At 39.0% G+C, this 17,639-nt stretch overlaps 1 protein-coding gene across 1 annotated transcript in view; it reads right to left on the reverse strand.

The window, feature by feature from the left end:
• Positions 1-17,639, reverse strand: part of LOC148822518 (collagen alpha-6(VI) chain-like) — a 45,986-nt gene that overhangs the window by 16,822 nt on the left and 11,525 nt on the right. Inside the window, exons 7-21 of the mRNA XM_088929483.1 lie at positions 15,649-16,218; positions 14,697-15,269; positions 13,665-14,008; positions 11,760-11,838; positions 11,139-11,284; positions 10,212-10,304; positions 9,521-9,574; positions 8,745-8,816; positions 8,115-8,141; positions 7,456-7,500; positions 7,309-7,362; positions 5,786-5,848; positions 3,488-3,553; positions 2,448-2,501; positions 481-516 (exon numbers count right to left, since the gene is read on the reverse strand). Of these exons, the coding sequence (XP_088785609.1) occupies positions 481-516; positions 2,448-2,501; positions 3,488-3,553; positions 5,786-5,848; positions 7,309-7,362; positions 7,456-7,500; positions 8,115-8,141; positions 8,745-8,816; positions 9,521-9,574; positions 10,212-10,304; positions 11,139-11,284; positions 11,760-11,838; positions 13,665-14,008; positions 14,697-15,269; positions 15,649-16,218 (2,276 nt within the window). The remainder of the gene's footprint in view (positions 1-480; positions 517-2,447; positions 2,502-3,487; positions 3,554-5,785; positions 5,849-7,308; positions 7,363-7,455; positions 7,501-8,114; positions 8,142-8,744; positions 8,817-9,520; positions 9,575-10,211; positions 10,305-11,138; positions 11,285-11,759; positions 11,839-13,664; positions 14,009-14,696; positions 15,270-15,648; positions 16,219-17,639) is intronic.

The following is a 17,639-nucleotide window of genomic DNA, read 5'->3' on the forward strand; positions in this document are numbered from 1 at the left end:
TGGCTTCAGGGAAAACGGGTCCTGTGTTTGTGTCTGTGTGTGACCTGTGACGTATCCTGCCTTGCGCCCATTGCTTGCTGGGATAGAATGAAATGGCTAGAAAATGGATGGGTTATCAATGTAATGGCGTTAAATTTTATACGCTGCTGGAATGTGGGGTGAAAATTGTCTCTTTGTTTCCGGGACACCTGCCCCAAACCCCTAACAGGGGCTTGAGACCCCAGGGAGTGCCCTACCGTTTCGGAACCAACAAGCCAGGTCTTTGTCTGAGACGAAAGTGGGATTTGATCCCGAATGAATTTTTCTCACTATTGGGAAAACTCTCTTCACTTCGGGGTAATTTTGTCAATTTAAACTAGGGGGGAAAAAAAAACAGTCTTCCTGTAAGTAAAAAGACTGAATTAGCCTATTAAAGATGATCATTTTATCGTTACAGAGTTTTTGAAAGATAGAATAGTCTTTGAAAAGACTGTGCAGTACCTTTTCTCCTAATGGTCCCCTGTGACCCGCGGAGCCCTGAAAGTATTAAACAAATAACATTATACATCTTTACAACCTTTTCATTCGCAACTGCTGAATGTAATTGAATATTTTAACTATTTAAATAGGGAGCTGCGTCAGCATGCAAAGGCCGCAAAAGAACAAGTAAAGGTTTATTCCATGCTGAAAAGAGAAGGAAAGAAACACAATGTTTCAGCTGTGGAGCCTTGGGACACCCGAAGGAGGCTCCACACCCGAAACATAGTGTTTCTTTTCTTCTCTTATCAGAACGGAATAAATCTTTCCTTGTTCCTTCTAATTATTTATACAGTGGATAAACTAGAAAATTACTCTACAATGACTAAACATTTTTTTGATAGGCTTGAAAGTTTTAAAATGATTTTTTAAAACACATCTTTAAAATTTCAATCCAGACAGTGACAGCCAGCTTTTCTTTGATCTGATCTATGCGCATGTCTTCTTGTAAAGTTTAGAAAAAGCTGGGGGAGTGACAGGAAAAATTACTCACAAGTTCATAACGTGATTAAGTCTGGTTATTTTGGAAAGGATAGATTAAATCTCTTAAAAGAAAATTAAACAAACAGATTTTTAATAAGTTTAGCTAAAGATCTATTAACATGCCATTAATAATTTTCAATTATAAATGCAAAATGTAGGAAATGATTAGTATTTGCTAAGTTGTATTAAACTAATGTTTAATTAAAGTAAGGTTCACTAGAATTTCTAAATTTCTATAACTAAATTATTTATTTCTCTTTATAATTGAACAATTATATGGAGAGAAAATCAGAAAGAAAATGGACCAAAAAGTAAAGTATTCAATACTGTTAAGGCTGCAGAAGAATTAAAATGGGTATTTCTGTTTAAGATCAAGAGCGGCAAAAGATTTAAATTTCTTATAAAGCAATGCAAACTGTTGTTGAAGCCAGAACAACATATTCATCAAATGACAACCTCTAATCTTTTTCTGTTTTTGTATTTGTTTTATACGCAGGTCAAGTCTATATTCAAAACAGCTTTCTCTTTGACACACGACTGACTTGCATGAGAATATGCAGTAATATCTCGTCTTCCTTAGAGATCCCAAAGGTCATTTATCCAAAAAACATTTTCCTAGCCACGTTATTCAAAATACCCAGGTGTTATTAGGGATGAACCTTTTACTGAGCATTATAATTTTTTTCACATCACAATTTATGAGGAACCCCCATCTGAAAGATTTTTCTTGCTTTCCAGGCCTTGACCTCTACTCTTCCCAGTAAGTTACAAGCATGAGTGCTGTATCCTTTCCAGTTAGCCTCTTTCTTAGCTGCCTTTTGAGAATTGTTCAGCTGCCAGGAATCTACTGCAGCAAGTTCCTTACGTATGTATAATATTGTATTTGGGGGGAAAATACTTTTTCGTTTTAAGCTTAATTTGCAAAACAATTTGTTTAGTCGTGGAAGTTTTCAATAAGCCATCTATTATCTATCATGTAATTCATTAGGAACCCATGATTTTGGGACCAAGCTGAAGTGAAGTGTTTTTCTGGAAGTTTCCTTAATTTTTGAGCAGCAGAGCTGTTGGCTATTAAAGCTGTTCAGTATGAAGAAACACGAAGGGAATCCGTGATCTCCGCATCACTTGCACGAGCAAAACTTGCACGAGCAAAACAGAAAAATTGTTCCTGCTGGCAGAAAGCTCACAAATTAGCTCCCAAAGTAACTATTAAAAGTTAATTTTATGTAATCTTTTATGAAACTTTCTTGCTTAGTCTTCCAGGTCAGTTTTTCATTCAAACCCTGGTTGGGTCTGAACAAACCCATGTGTCAATATACAGTAGCACAGGCATACTGAAGGTACTAACTGTGGAATAAGTTCTTCTAGGAGACAATTAGAGGAACGGTGTGCATCATTCATTCCTAATTACTGCTTAATCTACTCATACGTATTGAAACGTGTCTTACTGTTTTTCCAGGACTTCCTTTTTCTCCAGGCCCCCCATCAATGCCAGAATCTCCCTTTAAAAATCAAAACCAAACAGACCAGAAAATAAACAACCAAGTCATATAGTGAGGACAGTCACACATCTTTCACAATCCTTGGATTTTTTTTTTATTTAAGGTTCACCCCTGTGGAAGTAAATGTAAACTACATACAGTACTCCGTACAGTCCAGTAAATGTAGCAGGTCTCGGTGTGCCGAGCGAGCTGCAGCTGTGACATCGCATCCCCTTGAACTCCAGGTGGTGTAAGGCTCTGCGGGGTGTGGAGTGGCGCTGTGCGTGCTCGGAGCCCATGGGTGACCGGGGTCCAGTCCCAGCAGGGGTAGGGTCAGATGCACTCACTGCACAAAGCTAGTCTAACATGTCTGAGAGTGTCGCGCTGGCATCAATCCCTGGGACTGTCAAGACCCCTCAAACGCCTTGTGAACAGGAGCCAGGCGTTTAGAAGAAGCAGTTTGGCGCAAGAATAGTGGGTGTGGGCTGTGTGGACTGGGCGCACTATGCTGTGTGTCAGATGGGAAATTCAAATCAGTGGTCTGACCCCATACACCACTCAAGAAATGACTTTGAGCCAGTACATTTAACATCACTTACAAATATAGATTGTAAAGGGCTGCCTTAAACTGTATTTTCAACGCCGAATATAAAGTAATGTAATACTATATACTGTACATAGCACTACAGCTTGCCCTCCCTCTATATTTGCAAATTCTTGCTTAGACATAAACATCAATATTCTACTGAAGGTGAAATAAAAGATGCTGCAGAATGAAAAAAAACGTGCCAGACATTACCAGCAGCAAGAAAACTGGCAGATAAAAATAAATTTAGATCAGAAATGCAGTTTGAATCACATCAACCAGGAGCTTTTAACCTATAGTTCCCCCTAACTTTCCCAAACAGTGTTTATCTGCTTCGATTCATGGAGACGTCACAGTGCTGTTGCCAAGGACTGTCCAGTTATTCAAGAGCAGCTGTTGTAAGAAGGTCTGTTTCACATACCGGGGTGCCAACTTGCCCACTCTGCCCTTTCTCACCAGGCACGCTGCTATCCCGTCCAGCAATCCCCTGCAATGATGAAATAAAATATGAGAAGAGGTTAAGACCTTCCACAATTTTTCATAAAAAACAAATTAAAAAGACTAATATGCTATTATACGTTAATTACAGACTAATAATATTTAGCTCTGTGTGTCAGATTTTGCTAGAGACATTAGGGTCAGTATAACCAAACACTATAATCATATAAACCCACTATAATGACTGTACATAAAGATGGGGCCTCCTATTTAGAGTGGGCAGAGATGGCAGCTGCAGGCGAGATGGCTGCTCTGGCCTGAACTACATTACCCAGAAAGCTGAGGGAAAGTCATGTTGCCCTCAGTCACCTGACCAGTTCCTGGAAGACAATGGGTCAGGTGACGATGGGAGATTCAATGGTTTGTAAAGCTCTTGCTGCCTACAGCAAGTTGTCTGGAAGGTCATAGGAGCTGAACGGCAGGGCTCTGCGGAGGAAGCCAACGGCTCCCCGAAGATGGTGCGCCATCTCCAGTTGCAGGAGCTGAGCAGCAGGACCGAGGGGACAAGGTCAGACACCTCACTGAGTAAGAGGACAGACAGCATCACAGCTAGCGCCCCTTGGCCGAAGGTGGCAAGGCTCTCCTATACAGTAGCAACTAATGCAGCGTCAGAACAGTTTATCCAAGAAAAGAAACCAAGAAAGGGTCTTGTCAGGACTAATTTAATCATGTTATTTATATATTTTATATACCAACATCCATGGATTGATGATAAAATCAGGAACGATCTTAAGTCCAATATTAATGCATAATTAATTGTGTACTGGGATTCCTGACTTTAATGACGAAGTAGGTTTTATTGCAGCTCAGCATGATAGGCTGGTCCAAGTTTTAAATTTTTATGCTGCTCAAGGGGATTGACTATACCACTGATTCTCTTCAATACTTAAGAGTTAGGCTCTTTAAGCTCCATAAAGGCCCATTGTCTCAGCACAACACTTTATCTTGTTATCATCAAACAGATCATCTGGGGCTTTAAGAAAAAAAATAATCATTTTGTATGAGACATACTGTAAAAACAATAATCTGCAGATGAAGACAGAGCAGACGTTAGAATCTTAGTTTGTTTCCAAGCTGTAGAGTCTTTTACCAGACAGGCCAGGCCTGACACGCAATAGCATTTTGGGATATACTGTGACAGTGGTCTTCATTCACTTCCTTAAGTCATAATTGACCATGATTCACAGGAAAGTTAATACTATTAAAAAATTCATCCTCAATGTTACCTTTGCATAAACAGCTGTGACAGGAGTAATGTGTCCTCATCAAACTTTGGGTTCTCAAATTTTAAGAATTAGTTTTCCACTTGAATGCAGAGTTCAGATTCTGAAATTTCACTATTTCACAGGGATTTCAGGTAATTGAAAGAAGAGAGTGCTTTGTTTGAGAAATACCTATTTGCTTTGAGTGTCAGAGAAACAGACACCAGAGGCAGTGATGTCATCTGGCTTGTGGTAAAAGACAGATTACATTTCTGCTGCACAGATGTGTTATTCATCATTTGAAATTGAGATTCAGGATGTGTAACAAAGAAAACAAGAACAACACAGTTTGAGCCTTAAAACTCAAAAGGCAGCTGAGATGCTACAGATGACCTTTAATGTCTCTTGTAAATGCATCCATAAAACTCAAATAAATTACAGGCTGAGCACATTTGGCAGGGTAGTAACCTAAGTGCTGTTAGTTCACTGTAATCAGATACATATGGTAAAAAAAGAAAAATCCAGCACTTCATTTACTGGTTTATATGGGGAAGATTCTGTCTTACCAGCAGACTTCTAAAACTATTGTGACAGTTGGCTCAGGCACGTCAGCTTTTATTATTGAAACTCGTGCAATTAGAGAGTGTGCCTTAGAGAGAAGCACTCAGGTGATTACAAAGAAAGTGGAGGCCAGAGGTAAGATGAGGAGGGTCGGGGTGACACAAGACAACAGCGACTAACTTTTCAATGACTTACAAAACAAATTCAAAGTCTCAAACATCAGGTTTTAACACAGCATCCAGCGCAACCAGCTATACACAGGACTACCTGGCTCAGCCTTGCAGCCTGTACAAATGTACAAGTGTACAAATATCTGATCCAATCATTACAAAGAAACACCTGCTGTGCTCATCTCAATTTATAGAATTTAAAACTTACAAATGAAGAGAAAATGGCTTATTGTGCAGTTACTGTATGTCATCAACAAGTGAGATCGCTGGGCATAAACAGTAACTCACTGGGTCTCCTCTCAGGCCCTGCTCCCCTCTCTCCCCTGGCATGCCTTTGGTGCCTGGTCTTCCCTGAAACACAAAACAACGCCAGCTGACATGGAGAAGAGCGCGAGAGCTCATTCGGAAAAGAAACAAGAAGCACATCAATACGGCAACGCCTTCTCCCTGCTGCCGTCACTGGGAACGTACAGCAAGTGTTTTACGAACGAGCAATGAGCTACAGTGCAGTAGGACGAAATGAAAGAGTTGTATCGCATCTGAGAATGGGTTGAAGGAGGTGTCAGACCCTCCTGTCAGCAGAGAAGGGTCACAGGGGTCATGCTATTGCAAAGCAAGAGAACTTCTTCCTCGGTGGCCAAAGTCCGTTGAGCTCGCTGTCATCTTGGCTCTTAGGATGGCAGTGGAATGAGTGCCACAAGACTACAAGCTTGGTGAGATTCCTGGTAGTGTGAGCAAGGACGTGTGTTCACAGAGGGAGCTGGTCATTTAGTCCTGGGAAAACATTTGAGCGATTTATACTGTATAAATTGCAAAATTCAGAAATGTCTTTAACTGGAAAACGAATGCATCACTTATACATATCCAACTTAGTGAACTATGCCTGTATTCACAGAAAATTCTAATAAAAGAGATCTTGGGCCGTTACTTGTAAATTACAGTGTGGAGGATACATATAGTACAATATATAACATGCACGCAGAATACAGAAAATAGTCACCATTATGTTCTTGTAGTATTTGTACAGCTCAAATTATTTAGTTTTAAGCCATCAGTACTGTAAGGAAATAAAGCACTGAAACCTTTTCCTTTCACTGTCATTTTAAGCCAACAATCTCATTTTGACATTTATGGGGACAGTGGACTTACCTAAGGGAACCTTTGATTTCAGATGCAAACAAACCCATTCTTTGCTGCCTTCTAACATTTTTGTTGCAGTGAAGATCTTTAGAGGGACTGTGTATTAACATTAAATAAAACAGATACCAAAGCCGTTATAAGATGCCAAAGGAAAAGAGCCTGAGGAAATAACTCAGACCAAAACTCAACAAACTCAAGCTATTTTCAGGACAAGAGTAGTAGTTTTGTTTTACTGTGGCAATAAAAAGGCTGAATGAAGATGGCGGAGCTTTCAGGACTCACTCCTTTACTGTCAGCATTTAAAAACTGGGACTGCACAAATGCCAAAACTCTCCTAAATAAAAGGAATTAAAAAAAAACAAACAAGAAATCTGGCAAGTTAACGTGTCTCAAGATGATTTTGATGTTCTTCCAGCCGAGTTATATTAGTATTATGTCTGGCAGGCACAACAACAGAACTTTAAAACAATAAGCAAGGCGGCTCCAATTTTTTTAAAGATCACTCCTGTTATTTTGACAAATCTTAAAAGGTTAAGCTGCAAAACCTACCACATGTGATTCAGCAGATGTGCATGGAGATTCCTCACATTCAGAAAAAAAGTGACTTTCTTTTAAAAATACAGGATTTTTAAAGTAATCGTGTGAGAAATAGGCCATTGTAGAAAGGTTACCACTCTGCCCGGAACGCCATGCTCTCCCTTCTGCCCAGGAAATCCATTAGCACCCTGTGCAAGAAAACACAACAACACAACATGTATAACATGTGGCATAACAAAGCCTGAAGTTAATTATCTATAACTGAAATCTGTAATATTGACCTCCTCTCCTTGGATACCATCCAGTCCGTCTTCCCCTTGTTGTCCCTGGAGACACAAACCAAATTCATGCATTATTATACATCGGGAGTGAATTCCAGGACCAGGCAGCACTTTGAAAAGTATAAAAAATAAAGCTTTTTATTCGTGCAAAAAATGAGAAAATACCTCATCTTGACTTAATTAATTAATTAATTAATTAATTAATTGTTTTCCAGCGGACAGTTATGGTCTGTACATGTTTCTGCTCCAACTCCCATATGATGCACAGATCCAAGTAGTTTCAATAAAATAATTAAAATATGTTCATTTAGGTTAAAGCACTGTACATTAAGCATTCTGAAAGTATCTTGAAACTGGAAAAGCTGCTGTAGCTTCTTTACTTTACTCTCACAAGACTACAGTGGTAATCAATCCATCAGTTTAGCTTCCTCTGTATGTGCCAGAGTAAAGGATCATTTAAAGTTAGAGACTTGGACCATCTTGCTCCTTTGTTATGCTTCCCTAATCTTAACTGATTCAGTCATATTCACAAGGCTACTGTACTTACAACATGAGGACAAGGATTCATTTGATCTTAATACACGGAATCTCCTGGAAGTGGCTTTTGTCTGTCACAGGAAGACAAAGAATTAGATAAATGGTGGATAAATATGTTTTACCTTTTCTCCTGATGAACCTCTAACTCCCTGTTGATAAAGAAAAAAAAAATCAATCAGTGACAACAAATCTATTTGTCACTTGAACTTCTTACCGAGAATCAAATACTGAACCAGAATGATGTCTCCGAAGATTATAGAAAATAGAGGAATGGTTTTATGTCAAAACACACACATAACCACTCAAAGGCCTTGACAGAAATTGAGATACGAAAGAGGGGTGCTCACTTTGGAGCTGCAGAAAAATACAATACTGATGTGAAAAATTGGACCCTAATCCATATTGTAGGACAGTAGGATCACTAAAATAAAGACTAGCTGGGTGCCAGAGATGCCCCACTGAGCCGCGCTTGTGCAGGACTGGAAATGACCCGCCTGTCCTGAGAACACCAGCAGACTTACTCAGTGCCTACTATAACAACAAACTCTGGAGAAACCTGAGGACATGTGTGCAGGGAGGCAAGGTGATCCAGTTCCTCTGGCTTATAGCAAGGAGCAGATGTGAAACTGCCTTTGGAATTACGCTCATATAATATTTCTTTCCTAATTTCCTTCTCTGACTTTTCAAAGCTACTGAGGCATATTCTTAGCATACCGTTACAGGAAATACTGCACATGCTTCTGTGTTTTTACCTTCAAGCCTCTAAATCCATCACATCCAGTCGATCCCGCTGAGCCAGGCAACCCAGGAGACCCGCGTGTGCCCTGTCAAATCAAGGGTGATTTATCGTTTAATACATCAAATCTTTAGAGTAACAAGTAATAGGTTTATTCCATGCTGACAAGAGAAGAAAGAAAACATAACGTTTTGGCTATGGAGCCTTCTTCGGGTGTGAGGGTATGACCCACCTGAACTACTTAAATCTTTAGAGTTCCTGCTTAATTTCGAACAAACAACATAAGACGAAATCCACTGGGACAGTGTCAGCCAAGCTTAATATTGCAAAGTGTTTATGAGCGCATTAGTGAACACTTTTTGGTTACAAAAGAGGCAGTTATGCACATGAAACAAATGCTGTAGTCCATTTTCAACATGTCCGAAACCTTGTTGGCATTATTTGTGCTGTTTCTGGAAACTTGGCGATCCTTACATATACAGGCACACCAACATATCAAAATGATTGCTTATCCGTGAATTCTGGAGAATGGGTATTCACGGAGATGTGGTATATAATATCCTCCCATATTTGTGAAATCTGCAAAATCTCAACTAAAAAGGAACTACAGTAGCCCATGCTAATGATGCTATATATCTTCCCTGTCATTGTTCTGAAACCAACACCATTCCTCATCCTGACCGCTGGTGTTTACTCTTAATCAAGTACTGGGAACACTTTGAAAAAAGGCAGAAACAAGCCTGTCATCCGTGCAGTAGTGGGCGTATCGCTGATTCAAATGAAATAGCTTACAGGTGGTCCTTCGTCTCCCGTGTGGCCTGTATTCCCTTCAGGACCTGGTGCACCCTGAGGAAAAAGAAGAAAGCAGGAGGTGTTGAACATTTTGCCGCAATGAGGAGAATGTAGTAAACAACAGGACACTTCACAGGTCGGATCTTAGACCCTGTGGCTGTTTTAGGTCCTTATTCGCAAACGCATACAGTACAGTATATATTCTTAGTAAGATGTAAATATTTATACTGTTAGTGTTCACATCTGTTCCAGACTGAACTGAGATGTGTTTCCCTTAACCTGCTACCTGTGCGTAAACTTCAAGCTGTGCCTCTTATTCTGACAAAGAGAGATGTCTGTTTAAATCACCCTGTTTTGTTGTGATGAGACCTTACCTGCTGTAGGTATGTGCAGTGACCGTGCAGTTGACTAAATTGCCTGACCTGCAGATTCAGCAAGCCTTGTGGAACGAGTGGCGCAGTGATCATTCCTGCTTGCGAATATGTGAACCATAAGGTGAAAACACACAGACAGCAAACAAGGAGGTGAACTCTACCTCCACACACCCCTCACTGATGTGTAGTAGAGTGGTTCACTGAATTGATTACCAGCTGGCAGGTAAAACTTTGGGGGTATGAAAGAGAAAGTAATTTGATGTCATATTTTAGAAAAGGAAAAAAAAAAGAATAACCCTATAGTTCATAATCTTTACCTTTCTTCCTGGAAGACCGTACGGGCCCAGAGGACCTCTGCTGCCTAAGCAACTACAACACTGCTCACAGCAGGACTTTTCTGCAAGTGAATTCTGAAAAAAAAAGAACAACACATTTAACATGTATGTGGATAGAACATTTTTTTAAGTGTTTATTCCTGCGGCTTTGTTCTAATATTGTTATCACCTTAACCATTTTCTCTTGACAGGGAAAGACATCAAGAGCATCCCTATGTGACCATTATCACACCGAGGGCACAGAAGTTACTCACACATTTTATTCATGATCCTTGTAGTCACAACAATTTCACAATAATATAAGGGCATAACGGGGCAGCACGGCGGTGCACTGGTCAGACTATCTGGAGTTTGCATGTTCTCCCTCAGTCTCCTCCAGGCGCTCAGGCTTTCTCCCAGAATCCAAAGACATACTGGTAGGGTCACTGGAGGGTAGGGTCATTGACTTCTGGGAAAATTGACCCTGGTGTGATTGTGTGTGTGTTTGTGTCTGTGTCTGTGTGTGCTCCGCGATGGACTGGTGTCCCGTCCAGGGTGTAGCCTGCCTTGCACCCGTTACTGGCCAGGATAGGCTCTGACTGCCCTGTGACCTTAAATTGGGTGAAGCAATTAGAAAATGTATGCTCGATTAAGGAACTTATCTTCCAGACAAATACAACTACTACTTTCTTTAAAAGATTAACCGCGAAAATGCTTGCTTTAATGAGGTAAACATTTTTAGATTACTGTATACACAAAAAATTAAACTAAGGTACACAAGAATTTTAATGACATATTGTATTGAGCGGGTAATCATGGGTAAAGGTGGTAATTCAAATAGATTAAATTCTAGGCCATGGGAAAAAGCAAAAAATCTAAAAAAAAATCATTGCAAACACAGAAACCTATAGAAAACAATAAAAAACGTACAATTATTTTATATAAGGATGTACTTGTAGCATGGTTTTCAATGAGCAGCTGTGGCTTATATTCATATCCTCTTCCAAATTCAATATATTTAAGATTGTCAATAGCTGAAGTTCCTTCTAGGGCAACAGTTATCAGGGCATCCAGTCCTGTAATCAACCAAGTGGAAAATCACAATATTAACTATTTATCAGAGCACTTGGTTAGTATACTCAATTGTTACCTTTCAGGGATCGTGATTAAAAAGCTACATCGTCCTTTTTATCTTTAATTGACATTAACTTGTCAATTAAAAATCCGATCTTACAGTATGTTGCCGAAAGCAAATATCAAAACGTGAATGTTTGTGTTAAAATCAGAAATTTTCAAATAAACAGTGTAGGAATAAGCAACAGTTACAAAATAGGTAAATTTGGAAAGTATATTTACCATTGTGAAATATTTCATTGTAACAGACCACTTTAAAGGTTATTGTATAAACTCTCCCGGAAATGTAGAGTGTATCAGACAAAAACAAATGTATCTGACACCTGAAAATCATGTAACACTCTCCAGTATGCTCTAAACTTTTATCTATCCTATCTTGTGCTCCATCTTTCAGTCCCAAAAACCTTCACAGAATACCTTGTCCTCTCAGCCATTTAGAAGTGTCTTCAAGTGTCTCTATGTTTTCATCCAGTCCGTCAGTAAAGATGAGTATGACCTAAAAGACGGTGACACAAAGTAATGAACATCATTGGGACGGTCCGTTTCATAATATAACCTCCTTTAACACATTCAGGGGAAAAACATAATGAAGTTTGCATTAGTAAAGCATCTACGGAAGAATGATAAAAAAGGCCCTACATTTTTGTGTGGGATCTAAATGATCCAATGGTATAGCCCACCGAGTGAAGTTATGCAGTATTACGCGGCACTAAAAGAAACTAGTGTGCTTTTTTAATAACCTGAAGCGAATTGAAATGACGAATGGCATGGAGTGTACGGTGGCTGCCGCAAAGCGTGTTGGAGCGACCGATTCTGTGGGTGCTGTCTGTACGATAGGAATGGTAACGACTTTCCTGTGCTTCCCGGATCTTTGTCTGGGCTGTGTACTGTACCTAGAGCTTTTGTACGCTTTTATGTATTAGCAAAGCCCAGCGATGGACTTGCGTCCTGTCCAGGGTGTACCCTGCCTTGAACCTGCTGCCGGCCGAGATCTCCCAGGCCCCTCTGAATTGGAAGAAGCAGTTAGAATGAGTGAACGGATGTTTTATCTAGTCCGATCAGGGTTCCTTGCCTCCCTAGTGTCGTTAGACTTTATGACTCTGTTTTCATTTTGCCGTTTACTGAACCAACATTGCATGAAAGGGACAAAGCGGTTATCCCAATATCTTTCTGCAGGCACAAAGGTGGAGCGGTTGATTTGAAACTAATACATCCATGATATTGGAAATTTCGAGAGGGGTGACGACAACCAAACCGCTTTCTCCCAGCTGTCGAAATCCCACTCATTCTCAACGTCATTTCTCATTTGCTCTTTTTGCACTTCGTCTCATCCCTCTTCCTCCCCATCTGCACCTCTGCAGCTGCCTGTTGCTTCACTCCTCTCTCCCAGCCTCCTGTTCCTGTGGCTGGGGGGCTGACTCTTAGACATGGGGTTAAGCCTAATGTCGCTTTAGCTAAACACTCAATAAACATGCTCAAACACATCTAATTCTTGGGTGTCATCATTCCTCATGAAACACTATCTGACAAATGATACAAATCCCATCACATAGGAACATATGCTATTTAAATGCAAGTAGTACAAGTGCTTTTTTTATTTTTTTAACATTTTTAATAGATACAACAATAATATTCCTTGTCCCCCGTACAGCATACTACCATTGTCTGTGACCAAAACTGGAAGACATTTGGCTTCATATTGTATTTGTTTCATTTAAGTAGGTAACAGTGTCCAAGTCAATAAATATGGATAAGTAGCCATAAAAATAAAGTAATAGCTTTGAGGAAAGGGTAGCATTCATTTATGACGGCAAAAAAAAAGGTGTTTGCCCCTGTACTACTGTACAAGTGAAAAAAAATCTCAAACTTTTTACAGGTACCTGAATACAGAACAAAAGGTAATCTGCAAGAATAGACAAGTGATTTTTATCATGCTGTTTACAATTAGAATTTCCTTCTACTTATGGTTGTAGATTCAGAAGGCATGAAGACACATCAATTAGGCTAATTATATATCATATTGAATATGATAAAAATGTCCCAAAGGTTAAAATTAAGCATTATAGGTTAATTGTAACCAAAGTGTAAAATTACTGCATTATACAGCATAGGCAGAAGTGTCACATTATTCAATTTTGTTTGACAATAAACACAATTGCTTATGTTAGTGTCCAAGCGCATCATATTAAAGTTAAAAGTTTTTTTTTTGCATGAAATGAAAAGATGGTATTGAAGCTCTTATGTTTAAGTGCAGTAAATAAATTATTGCCAGTATCTTGGCATGACAATCACAAATTGCAACTATGAAATATAAACACTCACCTTGGTGTTTGATTTTGTTTCATTTTTTAACTTCTCCCAGAGGGACTGCAGGTATACTTTATTAAGAAGAGAGGGCTCTTTGACTCTTAGTTTTTTCAAATCATCAATGAAATCTTTTTTGAAGTTTTGAAATTTGGTATTATACTCCTTTTCTGTGTTATTAATACTAAACCCAAAACTGATCTGTATTGGTGATGAAGGAGTACAGCTAACTTCATGAGGAAAGTTAATTTCCTGTAAAATATTGAGGAGGAATACGTCCAACTGATGTTGGACAGAAAGTAATGGTGTCCCTACTGCTTGGTTTGTAATGTCAATACCAACTGCGATGTCAACACTGCAGTCTGAAAGAAACAATGTAGATATATGTTAAAAACTTAATAACAACATACAAGTCTTCAGTATTTGGTTCTGTATACAGTACATGCCTTAAGCTAATCAGCATTACTAAATTGTGTTCAGCATCGACGGCCTTTCTATGTTATCTAAAACTAAATGTTTTTAAAATTATAACACTTTAGTATTTTTAGTAACTTTGCATTTGAAATAAACAATGGGATATCTAAAAACCTTTGTGTTTTTTAATTAAAGATAAAAGTGAATTTTACATTTAATAAACATAAAAAATCTTTAGATTGATTATGGTCTTTTTTTCAACCACTGCTTAATTGTAAAAAAGGATTGCACCCAAACGTTAACTACTTTCTTTGTTGAATTTATGATTCCATAAAATAAAATATAAAAAATATTAAAGATACCTGAACAGTTAGCAGTTTAATAAGCAGTTCTTTCCCAGTCTACTTCCTAGCTTTTTCTTTGTGCTTCCAATTATACCTCATTGATAAGAGACACTATCTATAAAGTACAGGTCTTACAAGCTGGATTTGGACAAATCCAGTACCCAGTGTATTTTAAATTATGTGATTATGGTCATCTGTAACATTTCAAATGCTTTAAACAAACATGTCCTATTTTGACAATGTATCCAACAATTTCATTTAACAGTGTTGACTGAAACCATGCAGTACTCACTGGTAGGCTTAAACGGTGGGTTACATAGTTCTCTGGGAAGCCTCTTTTTAATTTGGTCCAGTTCATTAAAATTGTCTACCTTATACACCCTGTCTGGACTTCCAGCGATCTCCGTGAGCTGAGTGGCATCCATTCTACCTACGCCTAATGCATACAGGTTTATATTGTCTTTTCGGAGAACTTGAGCTGCCTGCGAGACTGAATCCTGCGATTCTCCATCAGTGATCACAAGTAAATACTGTTCAACTCCCTTATGTTTTCGGCTGCCGGCAGCTTTGGTAAAAAACTCTTTCACATTTCCAAGAGCAGCTCCTATTAGAGTGTTTCCATAGATCTGTTGGGTTTGGTCTATTTCATTGTTGAATGCCGCTTTGCTTTTGAATGAACTGAGATTGAAATGTCTTCTGTATTCATGGCTGTACTGAGCTAGGCCAATTTGTGCTTTTCCATTGGTGATGTCGAAACCGTCAGCCACGTTTCTTATAAAAGTCTTCATGGTGGTGAAATCTCCTGGGCCAATGCTGCTAGAACCATCAATTAAGAAGACAATGTCCACCTCCCCATGTTCACAATCTGAAAATAGAATTTAAAAACAAATAATTAAATAATTATAGAATAAACATATTTGGGATTTTTCATGATTTCTTTTTCTATAGTATTTGCCTTATGGTGTCTTAGCAATATTTTTACATTACCATTCAAATATCATCATGATTTTAGTGGGCAAGAAAACCTTACAATTCACTCTAAATGTACACTAAATTTCACTGGAAGTCAATGTCTTATACAGGGAATCGTGCTACGTGCAGATGCACAGTACTCTTTACTTGTATCCCACAACAACATAGCACCCACTCCTTGCTCTTACAAACACAAAAGGCTGTATGTAAATATAAGTGCATTCATTTAAATGTATTGCATGTGATGCTGCGATTGGTTTAAGTTTACTCACATGGTGGGGTAGTTTCACAGATTCTTGACGAAAAGTTCTTATGTATATCTTTCAACTTATCAAAGTCTTCCACATAGAAGTAATGATCTTCAGAGCCTCCAATGGTCAGAAGTTCATCTTTCGTTGCATTCTTTATTCCAATAGCATAGGTGATAATACCAGATTGTCTGATGTACTGGGATGTTACGTTCAAAAGACTCCTGTCGTGGGATTCTCCATCTGTCACTGTCACAAGCAACTGGCGGACCCTCTTCCGCCCCCCAAAAGCTGCTCCCAAACGCTCCATGGAAAAGTTCATGGCTGCTGCTGTGTACGTCTCTCCTGTTAATTGCTTCATCCTTCCGATTGCTTGAATGAGTGATTGCTTGTCAAAGTTTTCTTTCAAATCAAAGACTTTCTCAGCCTGATTGCTGTACCTGGTGGCCCCAATCCGTACTTTATCTTCGCCAATGTCCGAGTTATTTACCACAGCATACAAGAAGTTCTTCATGCTTTCAAACTGGGTGGCTGAGATACTTGTAGAGGTGTCTATGACAAACATTATATCTGCAACATTTATGTCCAGGCATTCTGTAGATTAAACAAGATCATTTTAAAGTAGTTGGTATTAGTAGTTAAAATAGTAGTACTGAGTAGTATATAGTGTTTAAAATTAAAAGAACTTCATCACTTATAATTTAAATACGAGGAAGATAACAAAACCTTTTTTAGTAGCAAGTGCTCTGACATTTTAATGAACAGCCAAACAGTTAACTTCATTATTCCAACTAACATTTGTCTTCAACAAGGCTGTTCAACAAGGAGGCTACTGCGAAGGTCATAGGTTAGTAGCATGTAAGACCACGTTCGGAAGCAGTACTATCAGTCAATCTGTGACACGCACGTCACACCAGGCGCAGATGCTTTCCTGCTTGTCTTACAGTCGGAAAGACTGTTCACCGGTCTCTGAGCCCCAGATGCAACAGGCTATTCCAGTTCATGCTTAAATGTTCAAGAGAGCTTGTGTCTCGTGAAAAGGCCTTTAAAAAAAAAACGAAAAAACATGGTCCCTTGGAGCCACTAATAGAGCATACCAGTAACAAGTAGGAAAGAAAGAATCAGTGAATCTGTGCTGCTATTTGGTGTGATTTATTTCTAGGAGCCAAAAAGCCACAAAGTAGTCATGGAATTAACTGTTCCAATTTTTAGCTGTTCCTTTACTTCAAGGATTATGTCAATTTTGTTAATATTCTGTTGGCACTCAAACTGAAGGTTATCCACCCCCATTGATGATAAAACTGCTGCGATCCTCTCCTTCAGCTACTGGAGATAAGACTACAGTAGATGCTTCCCAGAGTGAAACAAGTAACTTCAATGTCAGTTTGAAGAAATGAGTTAATAGAGTCTCTGAGGTAACCCACAATGAAGTCCCTTACGGTGTTAGGGGGATCTGAACTTGGCTTTTTTAAAACAGTCAGTGCAAGTAGTCTGCCTTGGGTCTAGTTATGAGAATGACAGGTGGGGAGGATTTGGTTCATCCTGTGGCCTAGCACTAAGGATTATATGCTGATGATCAGGCTGTTGACGAAAGGGTCCATCTGTTTTAATTTAGTTGATCAAGTTGATCAAGTTAATGAATCACTAGATTTTTCCTGTTACCAAGAAAAATTTTTGGCAGAATTCAGGCAAGGTGCAGACCCACTCTTTCTTTTGGCCTGTCATGTGACCTAAAGTTCAATTTCCTGTCTTGGACAATGCTGATTGTAGTCACATGTTTGAATCTTTAGTCTGGTTTCAATTGAGAGGCCAGAGCAGAGAAAATGAGCAAAACTTATGTCTTTACAATGCCTAATAAAATCCTGAAATCACAACAGGTGATCGGTTCTCATGTCGTCAGTTGTAGTATCCTTCTTCACCCTGCATTTTCCTCATTTGTTGGTCGTTTTTTGGATGATTGGCTGATTTGGATTTGAGCTAGAATCACTGCATGGATGGAATGGTTACAGTTTCTG

Source organism: Atractosteus spatula, chromosome 12 (genome assembly GCF_055471065.1).
Source record: "Atractosteus spatula isolate fAtrSpa1 chromosome 12, fAtrSpa1.hap1, whole genome shotgun sequence".
In the NCBI taxonomy this organism is placed as follows: Eukaryota; Metazoa; Chordata; class Actinopteri; order Semionotiformes; family Lepisosteidae; genus Atractosteus; species Atractosteus spatula.